The 14,892-nt window shown below is 38.6% G+C and overlaps 1 protein-coding gene across 12 annotated transcripts in view; it reads left to right on the plus strand.

The window, feature by feature from the left end:
* Positions 1 to 4,742, plus strand: part of C6 (complement C6) — a 94,912-nt gene extending 90,170 nt beyond the window's left edge. For all 12 annotated transcript variants that reach the window (XM_072824758.1, XM_072824762.1, XM_072824759.1 and 9 more), the window contains one exon: positions 4,203 to 4,742. In XM_072824758.1, the coding sequence (XP_072680859.1) occupies positions 4,203 to 4,384 (182 nt within the window). In that variant the 3' untranslated portion in view covers positions 4,385 to 4,742. The remainder of the gene's footprint in view (positions 1 to 4,202) is intronic.
* Positions 4,743 to 14,892: the final 10,150 nt, after the last annotated feature.

A 14,892-nucleotide genomic window follows, 5' to 3' on the forward strand; every position in this document is an offset into this window, starting at 1 on the left:
CCTTATACATCTCAGGGATGGCCCTGATTATAATGTTTTTAAAAAGTATCATCCTTTACATCTTTTTTTATATATTGCTGTTTTTCACTTAATGTATCATGAAACCATTTTCATGTCATTATATATTTTTCTGCTATGTAATTTTCAATGTCTGCCAAAGCCTATATGGACATTCTGTAATTTATTTAACCAATATTCTGTTAAGTGTTTAGATTTTTCCCAATATTTTGCTATTATAAGCAGTGCTATAATAGATAAATCTATCACAGATAAATCTTTAATCTAAGATTATTTCTTTAGGATGTACCTTAGAAAATGAAATTTCTAGGTAAATATTATTTTCAAATATAAAGTCTTCACTGGAACTGTGTATCAACTTTCTTTCCAGAAATGTTTCTACCATATTATATTCCTATCTACAATGTATAATTAAGACTGCCTTCCATACCTTCACCAAACCTTGGAGTTATTACTTCTCTATTTCTCTGTCAATTTGATACTTAAGAAGTGGTATTACATTTCTATTTTTGGTAAATGAATTAGCTATTGGCATTTTGTTTGTGAACTGCTTGGAAGAGGAAACTTCACAGCAGTGAGTGCATTTGCTCTAAGATGAATTTTGACCCTGAAATAGTTCAACCAAGCTTTATATAACACATAAATATGGGCTGAAGATTAGGATTTAGCAGAACTTAAATAGGCAGCTAGATTTTCCTTATGACATATCTTTAAAAAACTATCTTAGATTGAGACATGAAATATGCAATGGAAACTTGTTGAACTGTTATATCTAACTTTTGCTAAAACCACCTTACTTTTGCAAAAACAAACACAGATCCTTATTTTTCCCCTTGGCTCTTAATTCAGTCCTGGAAAAGAGGAGAGCTCTTATTACCCAAATCCACTTCCTTCTTGATCCACTTACAGCTGATTATCAAGATCTAGCTCTCTTGGGAGGTGTCAGGATTGAATTCATGACAGAGGGTAGACACAGGTGGCATAGCCCATATGCCATCTGATGGTGGCAACTCAGGCTTCCAAACTTTGTGACATATCTGAACTAGGCAATTCCACAAAAGAGACAGCAGCCCAGGGCCTGATGTATCCGTTGCTCAATTTTGATCAGTATCAAATCATCTTGTAGCTAAACACTACCATTCATTTTTCATTGCTGGATCAACACCATCACCCAACAAACATGTCTCTTAGAAATAATAATTTGTGGTAGAAAAGAGCCGAAAGTATTACGGAATACCAATTCATATTAAAAATATAAACTTTTTCTTTGAAATTTGTAGTGTAGGAAAATTATTGTCAAAAATACACACTGAAGATAAAGGAAACAGAGAGATTAAAATGGTCCCTGTCCATACTACAATAGGTAGATTAGGTATTTGGGAATGTGTTTGTGTCAGCTGCGATCCTTCCATATTTGTCATAGAGAAAAGATATTCATGGAACTCTCTATTGCAATCCATTTTTTTTTTGCTATCTTTCCACAAATTATTCTTTTAAGGTCTGAGTAAAAAATAATTTCCAGCTTACAATTTCATCAAAATCTGCCTTTACCATTAGCTCTTTGCTGTGCATGTATCTAAATCCCACAGTATTAAGGAGTTTAGGTTTGTAGAAAAGAACACTGAAAAGTTTGAATACTTAACCAATATTGCTCAAGTTAGCAGAATGTCCTGGGGTAGTCTAACTAATACATGAACATTTTGTAATAAGATTTAAGTCATTTAAAATATTCTTTGATTCTGCACACAATCAGAATACTGAAAGCCTTTTTCCCCCTAAAGATATGGTCTGCCTGTGCCAGTCTTCTCTAATTGGTGAGCAAAAGTCAATGACACAGAGAATTCTGTTCAGTAGCACTATAGGGCACTGTCAATACACAAATCACAGCATTGTATGAAGAAAGAGAAAGCTAAAAAATGTATTTTGTACCCAACCCACTCATGGCAAGTTGGGATATTAATTTTGAGTTAAACTGAAGGTCACCTTGGTTAAACTGTGTTCTTGATTACATTGTGTACTTTGCTATTCTTTTCCTTCTCTGTCTAAAATGAAATAAGAAAAAGTTTAAAATGGAAACTTCAAAATAACAAAGTTCACTTTTCAAAAGTTAGAACACAAATGGCTTCTTAAAGAAACTATTTTTATCCTTATTTTTTTTTTTTGGACATTGACTGTTTTGCCTAAATTTTAAAAATATCCACCATCAACTAATAGAAAGGGAAAATCCACTTAGCACACATCCCCTTAGTATCCAAGATGAGGAAGTCACTGCACAAGGTCTGATGAGGACTCTGAAGATAAAGGAGTTTTGTACTTTCAAATTGTTCATAGTAGCTGAAGGAGTAACTTTTCATGATAATTGCATGAATAACTTTAATGCAAGCCAGTAAGTAATAAGAACTATGAGAGAGATAAAAATCTTCTGGCCTGGAAGTGTTTCATAAGGATGGTAGCATGAAAATTGAGTGCTTGAGGATGCATTGTGAGAGGTGTTGGGAATGGTCTTTTGGTGCTGGTAGTCTAAAAAATAATCTTGCTAAGAGCATTTAAACCATAACCATCCTAAAAGAATGGTGACCATGGCCTTTCCACAAGCTTGGAGAACTGATATCCTCTGCAAAGACAGAGCAGTCTCCCATCCTTCACCAAACTCTATTGTTGACAAAAATGAGCAAGCCCTTCCACAACTAGAATCTTCTCTAGCTGGTCGACAGGGCTTACAAGGGAATGCATGCTTTTCCGTGAAATGTTTTCTACTAAAGACAGGAAGTCTACATGCCTAGGAGTATCTCCTACTTCCTTTCCCTATTTTCTCCCATTGGTTGAGACACATGGGAAAGAACTGCCATCCACCTAAAAGAAGCTACTTCTTTTTTATTTTTTTATTTTTTTAAGATTTATTTATTTATTTATTCATGATAGACACACAGAGAGAGAGAGAGAGAGAGGCAGAGACACAGGCAGAGAGAGAAGCAGGCTCCATGCCGGGAGCCTGACAGGGGACTCAATCTCCGGATTCCAGAATCGTGCCCTGGGCCAAAGGCAGGCGCTAAACCACTGAGCCACCCAGGGATCCCTAAGAAGCTACTTCTTAATGACAGCATTACTGATTCTCAGTCTGACTCAGATATTCTGGCAACATGAATTATCCCAGATCAGTCAAGACACTTCTTTTTGAATATTTATACCTATACCCCCAAATTCAGAATTGAAATCAGTTGATGAAGTAGAATTAATTGAGCACCTCCTCAAGAGCTAAGTGGGATAGAGAGATGACTGCATTCTCAAACAAACCACTTAGGACTTAGGAAAAAGATGTATATGAAAAGCTAACTAACAAGAAAGTATAAAAATGTCGGATATAATACTAGCAAATTTACACTATTAAAGTTTAGTTAAAATTTTAGTTACAGTTGAGTTGGTATGGGGGGAAGTGGCTATGAAATACTTTTTGGAGGAGGTAAGACCTGTGGAAGCTGGACATGTAGGGGAAGGTAGGAAAGAGCACATCAGTGTAGCAGAAGAAGGGGATAGCATGGACAAGAGGACAAAAACTAGAACACGATGGAGGTCTTGTTTGGGAAGCAGAGAGGGACTTACCCTACCTGGAATGGAGAAATCAGAAAAGACAATGTTGCAAAGGGATTTTGAGGTCGAACTATAGAGGATTTTTGACCTTTGATTAAAACTGCATGTATATAAATAAGCCTCTATCCCTTTACTCAAAATTTATTTAATATTCTTGGCTTTGGTAAGTTTATCCCAAGTGATAATTTTTCAAAATTTCATGAATCCAAGATTTATATGAATTATGAATCATATACCTCAACGGAAGATAACTAAATGTTACCTCAGATGGTGCCGATGAGAAATAACAGTAAGGACAGACTGAAGACATTGTGGAGATGGGTTGATGGGATGTATTGACCTATTGGATATGGGCACTGATTGAGAAGGAGGTGTCAGGGACAGCCCAACTCCTGAATCTTACTGGCTTACTAGTGCATTCTAGTCTCTTCCATCCAGATCACTCCATTCGACCACAGTTGGGTCTTTTGGGTCATTGCCTTTGTTCCAGCTTTCTAATTCATTGCCACCAAAGTGCCTGCTGCTTTGGGGACAAACTAGGTAAAATCAAACCCCAAAGTACATTGGTGAGTCACACTGTCTCCCTCTCATTTCAGCCTCCGTTTCCAAATGTGTCTGCCTGTTGCCTCCCCAGTGCTTCAAGGGTGGAAGCCAACTCTACTGTGTCAAAATGGGATCATCATTGAGTGAGAAAACAGTGAACATCTGTGAAGTAGGAGCTATACGATGTGCCAACAGGAAAGTGGATATACTGTATCCTGGAAGGTGTTCAGCCTAAAACAATAACTGATAAACAGATTTACTGTTCAAAAATAATCCCTACAAAAAGGCATTCTGCTACAAACAGCAGACTGGTGTGCACATAGGTTATTGACATAGATTCTTTTGTGTTACTTTCACCCTGCCTCTCCTGCCTTAGCCTTTCCTATCCAGTTCCAGCCCATGATGTTCTATAGTGTACACCTAGACGATAACTTTCACATCAATCCAGTAAATTCTTCTGTTCACATTGCACTAAAATGATGGGACTTCTAAGGATCTTATGAAACCTGTAATATTAAGCATTCTCACAAATAGAATTAAGAACAAAAACCAGAATTGTCTTCAATTAATCAATAAACAAAAACCTACAACAACTTGTAAAAGACATTCTTGAAACCTAACCTTCCTTCATGCACTCATTCAATAGACGATTCTGAATGCCTACAATGTGCCAAGTACTGTTTAAGATGCTGGGAATTAGCAGTGAATAAAAGGCAAAATCCTTTGCCTTCATGAAGCTCACATTCATGTGGAGGAAGGCATAAAAAAATAAAATGAGCATATAAAATATATAGTATGTTTGATGAGGATAATTACTATGGAGAAAATAATGCAAGGAAAGGTGAGTCCTATCATCTTATGCCAGAAAATACTCCATGAAGAACAGCCACTTGCAGCACCCTCATTAGACCCGACACATTAAATGTCACTCTCCTTCCATCTCATTCATCATGTTAACAAAATCTAAAACATCTTGCAATATCAAAGGACAAATATGATGAAGGAAAAAAAAAACCTCGGACCAGAAACATTTTCCTGGTGTAATGGCAATTGAGTGGGACCTTTTCTTTTCCCAGGAGTCAGTAACCATCTTCTCCTGTCATGCCACCCCCCTGCCACGTCTCACAATAATGCAGGCCACCTTGTCAGCATCATGCCTTCAGCACCCCCAAGACAAAGAGTGAGGATGAAGAGATATGGCCACCTTCTACTAGGTAGGAATCCCATTGAGTTTTAGAGGAAGTAAATCTTCCACTAATAGGCTTGGAGATCGGCTGGCTAAGGTTTTGAGATCAGTTAGTAAAACAAATATGAGGGCAAAGAGGCATTTAATACTCCCATGTTCTACGGAAAGCCACTAACAACTGAATCAAGAACATTTCCTCTGGACTGAGTTGGAGCCACTCTCCCCAGCTCTCACACCTGCCCCATACCTTTCCTGGAGAGGGGAGGGGGGCAGGAGAGGTGGGAAGGAGGCCATGGAAATCTGCATCCAGGTGAATACAGTATTCATAGAGAGAGTCCTACTACCCCTGCTAAGTCCCTTCCCTCCTCTGAGTGAGGAGGAGGCTGAAGAAAGTATCTACCAGGGATCCCTGGGTGGCGCAGCGGTTTGGCGCCTGCCTTTGGCCCGGGCACGATCCTGGAGACCCGGGATCGGGTCCCACGTCGGGCTCCCGGTGCATGGAGCCTGCTTCTCCCTCTGCCTTTCTCTCTCTCTCTCTCTCTCTGACTATCATAAATAAATAAAAATTAAAAAAAAAAAGAAAGTATCTACCAAAGCCAGGCTATTGGAGACTCTCAAGAATCTTTTGTAGGGTGTGGGGCATCTTCAGCAAGGATATAGGTATTGCCCCTGCTGGTTAGTGGGATGCTGTGCAGTCTTAGAGCTGACCCCTGTGAACAGGTTGCAGGAGGAATCTCTGGGAGCTATGGATCCTGATGAGGGCAGGTGTGGAGGGGTTCTTCCTTCCTGAGCATGAGACCACTTCCTGCCTAGAGGGTGCTGAAGGCAGAGTTCTGACAAGGGTGGCTGTCACCATTTTCAGAGAAGGGGGGAGGGAGCATGACTAGGAAAACATGAGTACCACTCATTTTCCAGCAGAGTCCCAAGACAGAGAGAGTGGAGGATGTTGGTGGTTCTCATGCCTCCTCAGGAAGGACAGAGAAGAGGAAAGACAGGCACTCTGAGGCCATCCAGCATCTTAGATGTGATTCTATGGAAAGCACCAAAAGGATACACAGTGGCCTCTCTCATAGAAAGTTCTGGGGGCCTGAGTGGGTAGGAGTAAAGCCAAACACCAAACCAAGGAAACACAGGGGTGCCAATAACACAAAACCAGATTTAGAAAGAACGGGTCAAAGGTGATACCCCATCATTGACCATTATAGAAAACAACCCTTGCTATTTATCCTAGTCCACTTCCTTGCTCCGAGCACGAGACCCAGCCCCAGCAAATGGAGAGGACACAGGTGTCCTAGACTGAGACAGGCCTCTCCCCATCACCTTTAGGAGGGGTTGGAAATGTGCCGGAGTAACCCACCTTCCTTCCCCACCCAAGGTCCTCTGATGCATGAACCTGGCTGACTGGAGGCAGGGAAGGTGAGATGTAAATTGGATATGAGATTGGAAACTTAAACTGAACTCACTTTTAAAAACAGAAACCAGAAATCTATGTGATTTTTCCCAGATTTAATTAAGACAAGAGAAAAAGAAAAATGGAATTTGGCAGAGCAAAGTGAAAGCTAGGAGTATTAGTTTGCTCGGGCTGCCGTAACAAAGCATCACAAATTGGGTGACTTAAAACAAGAGAAATATACTGTCTCCCAGTTCCAGAGGCCAGAAATCTGAAATTGCTGTGTCAGTAGGGCCACGTTACTTCGGAAACTGATGGGAGAGAATTCTTCCCTTCCTCTTCTGGCTGTGGATGTTTGCTCGAAATCCTCAGCATTGCTTGGCTTGAAGGAGCATCAGTCCAGTCTCCGCCTCCATAGGGACATGGCCATCTTCACTGTCTTCCTCCTGTGCCTGTCTACCCAAATTTGCATTGTCTTGTGAGGACACCCATCATGTGGACTAGACCCACTCTAATGGCCTCATCTTCATTGGATTACATCTGCAAAGACCCTATTTCTCAATATGGTCACATGAGCAGCTACCAGAGGTTCAGATTTCAACATTATCTTTTTTTGCAGATACAATTCAACCGGTAGCCCAGTGACTGGGGTGGGGCAGGGCGGGGGGATGTTCCCTGTTTACACCCCATAATATAATCAAAGGTTTATACCACCTATTATATTCATATGGCTTGATTAAAATCAGTCATGTTTGCTTTATAGTATGTCACTCTTTTACTTATAACTATCTTGCCTTTTAATGACGATTAGTTGGTCTTTTTACCACTTAGTTACCTTTGTTGCAATGGATTTTTTGAGTGCACTAAAGTTTGCATTAGGCATATTTGCATACCATTTATCAGTTGAATTTTTCACATTCTGATATTAATATTAATATAGCAATTTAGTACAATAAGTGTTAAAAGCTAGAGATTAAATTGTCATCATGCAGCAGAGAGCAAAACTGAAACATTAAGTGCCTGGAATTTGGACCTAGAATGTCCAATACTGTCCTAGAAGATTAAATAAATTCCTGATCAAAGGTAAAAAGCTTATCCTCTTAGGCTATTGGAGACGAATACTAAGCATTCATGCTTGTAGCCTTAGTAACTGGAAACTGAACTTTTATATATGGATTTTAATTTTTGTCAATTCTGCCAAAAATTGACAAAATTAATGAAATCCCAGTTTAAAGAACTTGATGAGTTGACATGCTATATGCCTCAGATGACCTGGAAGCAGAATTCTAAGACTGTGATTTTAAAATTCCAGTCCTCTGGTGAGGTGACACTCAAGCTTAACTAAGGAGTTCCTCTTTTGACAGTTTTCGGTAAAGTTTGCTAAATTTGAGAATATTTTATTCTTTTTTCTCTTTTTTTACAAAAGCCTTCCACACGAACATTACTTAGTTTTAAAGACCAAGCTCTTCTGTTATTTTCAGAAGAGAACCCACAAGCCAGACCTAATCCCCACATCCCTTGCTAAATTCTCATTCAGAGTAACAAGAATCTGATGGATCGTGATGTCTGTGGTTGGTGTTGGGCACCAAATATCCTGAAGTTTGATTAATTGGATTCTAAATGGCTGGCTGTCTCTAAAGTCACCTTCATTCTTTTGGAATACATTGTGTATGGAATCAATGAGGCATCAAGCTTCTAACCACACAAATGGCCTGCAAAATTATAGTTGTATCCATGTCATTTTATAAAAGTGAGACAGGCCACTGTTACCCTATTTGTCTTCTTGACAAGTTACAGCGGCACAGCTTCAGTTCCACATGTCAAATGTCAGTTAGTACAGGTATGTGTCACCAATCAAGGGACTCCAATGGACAGATGGTCATGCTCACAAAGATTTATATAGAAAGATGTTCATAACAACATTATTTATAATAGCAAAAAATGACAGCACCTAAATGTCTAATAATAAATTATGGCCCTCCATATGATGGAACAGTTTGAGACCAAAGACAAGTTTCTTTTTAAAAAGATTTTAAAGGACATGATAAAGAGTAAACAACAAGGCTATAATACTACATATTATTCCAGCTATAGAAATTGTGTGTGCATAAAATGTCTTTAAAACAGTGATTGGGAGAGCAAACCTTTAGAATATGGAGTTATTTTTTTAATCATTAGTTTATTTTTTTATATATATTTTTTTACTGAAATTCGATTTGCCAACTTATAGTATAGCACCCAGTGCTCATCCCGTCGAGTGCCTTCCTCAGTGCCCATCACCCAGTCACCCATCCCCCATCTACAATTAGCATGCATTTTCTTTTATAATTGGGCATGAAAGTCATTCTAAAAATTTTCTCTTCTACTCAGGTGAAAAGATAGGTAATTCTGTTTATATAGACATACTGGTGGCAAATTGGCTTTGGAGTTTAAGCCAGCCCCATGGGTCTGGACTTCTCTACAAGAGGCAGGTGTTAGCTCTCAGCCAGATATGTGGGCCTCACATGCATTCATTTGTTCATTCACAAGCATTTTCTGAGTACCTGCTAAGTCTCAAGAGTTAGGTCAATAATCATGCAGAGATTTTGGAGGTGCTTACAGTAGACTGGGAAGATTTTGAAGGTATACTTTATAGCAGTATTATACAAAATAGAAAGCAATGAGTTAGTACTAGAAAGTTACAGGTACAGATAACATCTCTAGGGAATTGAAAAACTGGACAGTTAATAAAATAAAGTCAGACTTAACTTATCAAAGTCTGATAACACTTGGAGACACTGAGTAGCTACTTGAATTTGGACAAACCTCTGAGATTCAGTGTCTTTATGTCAAAATGGGGACAAATTTCAGCCAACTTACTGGAGTTTACACACACACACACACACACACACACACACACAAAACAACTACTAAGGAGTCTAGAATGAAATGTGTATTTAACTACTTGGGGGATATTATTATGATGATGATCATAAACACTAATGGAGAAGAATGGCTAGACTTCACCCTTTATTTCCTATCACGAGTCATTTTTTCTATTGCCCATGTTGCCATGAAGGCTGATTTATTAAGGAGCCATAGAGCTCCTTAGAGTGCTCAGAAAAGAGAAATAGCTGGAGTATTCAGACTACATATCTGACTAAGCTGATGATAGCTGCTTGTTCGTTCACTGAGTTCATGCAGGCATGACTATGATAATCAACATCTGCAATAAAGGCTTTAGTTCTCTTTAGAATGAATCACCCTTCATGCCAATAAATGGAGATGGCCCGGTGTTTGCAGTTGAAAACCTAACAATCTATGATATCAAAGCAATGTGAACAGAATACCCAGGAGTAGAAAGCGAGGAGGAAATTAGACTGGGTAGCTGTAAGTATACTCCAAGGATTCCTCGCTTGATCCACGCTCCCAGTATGCCATGACGTAGTAGATTTGGAAAACCTAAAACATAATCCTTAACATGAGGGTAAAGCCATATCACAGTTCAAGGGCCTAAGATCAGAATTTGTTGTCTTTCATGAAGCTGTATTTGTAATAATATCAGGATGTAGAATACCACCCTGACTGAGGCATTTCCATTTTGTTTATAATGAAAAATGAATTGTTGTTTGGGGCATGTCTCCCCTTCTGTTGAAAGGTAGTGATACACACTGGTATATCTTTGCAGTTGTCAAAATTACTGCTCACCAGTGTTGCTGGCTCTCCATCTCCCAGGAACTTGGTAGGATCATACTGATCCCCATGGATTGGGGTGCCATGTAATTGGTTCTGACCAATGAAATGTGACCAGAAGTACATATGCAGCTTCTGGACAAAACATGTAATTGCTGGAATTCTCCCCAAAACTCCCCTTTCCCTGTGGCACGTTTGAAGTGGTGGCTGCTCCATTAGCCTGAATCCCTGAGTCATTAACATGAGCAGGGTTTTCTTCACTCCATCAAACTTCTACAGGTATGTGGCATGAGCAAAATACAAACTTATCTGAGATTGGAGGGGTGAAAGGTATTTGTTACCTCATTAGCTAGCCTATATGTCTGATATTAACTGTAACAGATGACATGATGACATTAGAAGTTGGTATCTTTCACCCCCCAAATTGCATTCCAGAACACTCAGTTTTCTATACACCATAGAAGGTAAATAGGAATTGCTATGGTAATTGTAGTGAATAGGTAGGCAAATGGGAATTGCTATGGCTTTGAACATAGCCTATTGGTACTATTATATTTGGGGAAAAATACAGAAACAAACTAAAATTAGGAAAGGAAAGTGATTATATTTGGTTCCTAAATACATTCTTAATTGCATCCATCATTTCGTAGAGAAATTGATTAGAAGAAAAAGTTACAAAGAAAATCCATTCTTACGTAGAGAGTTTACCTGCTAATACTAAAAAGGAATATAAATGTAAAAATGGTAAACAATCCTATAAGAAACTCCTTAATATATTTGAGACTTTTTTAGAATCTTAGAAATGTTAATGAGTTGTTTGAAACATTTACTATATTAAAGAGCTGTTCAAAGTTAATTGAATCTGCTTCATATTTCTTGATTACCAAATCATTACTATTATATTTCACACCAATTGCTTATCAAAACTGCATTCTAAATAACCTCCGGCATTTACTAATGATGCAGATATTAAAAAAAAAAAAGGATCCTTCGTTCCAATTTCCAATGCTTGGATATAACTTAAAATCTAACAGCAGGTATTATTTATTGTCCCTCTCTCTACAAAAATCTACTCAGCCCCCTGCCAATGACCAGTATTTCAGAAAAGGCTGGTTCTAGTCCTAACACCAGACTGAAAAAGTATAGCACTTTATTTAAGTCCACCAATGGGGTTCTATCTCCTTTCCTGTGTTGTTTAGACACATGCAGTTGATGCAAGGCTGATGAATGACTGGTGAGGAGCATCTTCTGCAGTGTTTCATAGAAAAAATGACTCACTCTGCAGGAAGTCATCCCTGCAGGAAGAAATGGACCCTTCTGAATGTCGTCATGTCTGAACATGATGCTTGGAGCTACTGTAGCCAGCTTCCCATCATGAGTGGATTTTCATTTGTGTTCTAAGCCAATATATGGAAGAGGCTCCAGGAGAGACATAGAACCAATTGTGGACCCTTTATGAAATCATTGAGCCACTGAATTACCTAACTAGGGGTGTCTCTATGCTCTGGTCTTCATGTTATAAAATAATACATTTTCTCTATTGTTTAAGCTATTTTGTGAGTTGGGGTTTCTGCTACCTGTAGCCAAAGGTATCCTGATTCAGAAATGAATCATGTTCTTGAGGTTTGTACTTTCATGATATTGACAGATTGGTAGAATAGGTTTCTATTTTAAAATGATTTTTTTTAAAGGAAAGTTTCCTCTCTTGGTTGAATATACTTATTGTGCATCTAACAAAGGAAAGGTGAACCTTCAGAAATGAAACCTAGTAAGGCAAGAATTTAAGTTCATGATGAATCTACTCATTATTTCTTAGAAAGCCAAAGTCACCTCTAAAGCTTCCCAAGTAACAGACCTACTGAGCACTCAAAGTCACATTTAATTCTCAGAGGTGAAAGGGAGACCTAAAGCTTATTAGGGACATCTACTAGTAGGCACCAGACTCATCACATAACTATTTTTATTTAGTCCTCACAGAAACTCTAAGAGACATAGGTATTACTGGCCTCATCTAGAGATGAGGAAATCAAGGATCAGAGACCAGAGTTACTTGACATATTTCATACACCTTGTAAAAAGCAGACAGAAGTCAAACCTGGCTAGACTAAGTCAAGAACTCAAGAGAGAATTGAAATGTAATCAATGCTAGATTTGTTGATTTTCTAATTAAACTAGGTTGTTGTAGTAATTATAAAGGTGGCTGCATATTATTTGACATTCTTCCATTGAGATGTCAGTCCTAATTCATACCTCTGAATTCTGGCAGGCTCCGAACTGCTTCCACTAGTGAAATAGAGCAAAAGTGACATTATATGTGCCTCCTGAGCCTCCCAAAAAAAGCTCGAAGCTTTTACTTTATTCATAAAAACAGTCCCTCTTAGTGCACTGGCCTGCCATGATGGAAGCTGATGATACTGAGGCCACCATACCTGTGAGGAAACCGATGGCACATGAAGAGTCCACGTAAAGGGACCCTGGGCAATAGTTACAACTTAGCCCAGATTTTGAGATATCCCAGCCCCTAAACCAGACATGTGAATGAAAATGTTGAATCTTCCCACTTGAGGCTCCATACAGCATGAAACAGAGGCAAGCAATCTCCACTGTTCACACTCCAAATTCCTGATCCACAGAAGCCATGAGCAATACACGATGGTGGTTGTTTTACACCATGAAGTTAGGGCTGGTTTGTTATACAGCAATAAACAACCAAAGTAGTTATGGAAAGGGATGTCTCTGTTCTCAGGAAATACACACTGAAGCATATAGGAATAAAGTAATGACACCTCCTTCAAATAGTGGAGACATTGTTGAAACAATAGGAGATTCTCAAACCTGGGAATCATCAAAATCATTTGGAGAGCTTTTTTAAAATCTTGATTCCTAGATATTGTAATAACGTTGTATGGTGACATTGGTACACTTAAGCTGAGCACAGAATAATGTATAAAGATGTTAAATCACTATGTATACACCTGAAATTAATATAACTTGGTGTGTCAACTATACTCAAGCTTTTAAAAACTTAATAAAATAAATAATATAAATTCCCAAGTCCCACCTAGACCTACTAAACTAGAATCTCTGGAACTTAGATAATAGTACATTTATGTTTGAACTTATGTTTCAACTTATGAAAGAAATTGAGGAAGATGAAAAGAGATGGAAAAACATTCCATGCTCATAGATTGGAAGAATAAATATTGTGAAAATGTTTATACTATCCAGAGCAATTTACACATTCAACGCAATCCCTATCAAAGTACAATGGAATTTTTTCAGAGAGTAAGAACAAATAATCTTAAGATTGTGTGAATGGGCAGCCCCAGTGGCTCAGAATTTAGCGCTGCCTTCAGCCCAGGGCATGATCCTAGTGACCCAGGATCGAGTCCCACATTGGGCTCCCTGCATGGAGACTACTTCTCCTTCTGCCTGTGTCTCTGCCTCTCTTTCTCTCTCTGTCTCTCATGAATAAATAAATAAATTAATTAATTAAAAAAAATATTTGTGTGGAACCAGAAAAGACCCCAAATAGCCAAAGGAATGTTGAAAAATGAAAACCAAAGCTGGAAGCATCACAATGCCTGACTTCAATTGTATTACAAAGCTGTGATCATCAAGAGAGCTTGGTACTGGCACAAAAACAGTCACATAGATCAATGGAACAGAATAGAGAATCCAGAAATAGACCCTCAACTCTATGGTCAACTAATATTCGACAAAGCAAGAAAGAATATCCACTGGAAAAAAAGACAGTCTCTTCGATAAATGGCGTTGGGAAAATTGGACAACCACATGCAGAAGAATGAAACTGGACCATCCTCTTATACCATACACAAAGATAAACTCAAAACGGTCAAAAGATCTAAATGTGAGACAAGAATCCATCAAAATCTTAGAGGAGAACGCAGGCAACAATTTTTTTTGAACTTGGCCACAGCAACTTCTTGCAAGATACATCTATGAAGGCAAGGGAAACAAAAGCAAAAATGAACTATTGGGACTCAATCAAGATAAAAAGCTTCTGCACAGTAAAGGAAACAGTCAACAAAACCAAAAGACAACCTACAGAATGGGAGAAAATATTTGCAAATGACATATCAGATAAAAGGCTAGTATCCAAGATCTATAAAGAATTTATCAAACTCAACACCCAAGAAACAAACAATCCAGTCATGAAATGGCCAGAAGATACGAACAGATATTTCTCCAAAGAAGACATACACATGGCCAACAAGCACATGAGAAAATGTTTCGCATCACTTGCCATCAGGGAAATACAAATCCAAACCACAATGAGATACCACCTCACAGCACTGAGAATGGTGAAAATGAACAAGACAGGAAACAACAAATGTTGGAGAGGATGTGGAAAAAGGGGAACCCTCCTGCCTGTTGCTGGGAATGTGAACTGGTACAGCCACTCTGGAAAACTCTGTGGAGGCTCCTCAAGAATAACCCAGCAATAGCACTACTGGGTATTTACCCCAAAGAT

This window comes from Canis lupus, chromosome 4, assembly GCF_048164855.1.
Source record: "Canis lupus baileyi chromosome 4, mCanLup2.hap1, whole genome shotgun sequence".
NCBI classification, from domain to species: domain Eukaryota; kingdom Metazoa; phylum Chordata; class Mammalia; order Carnivora; family Canidae; genus Canis; species Canis lupus.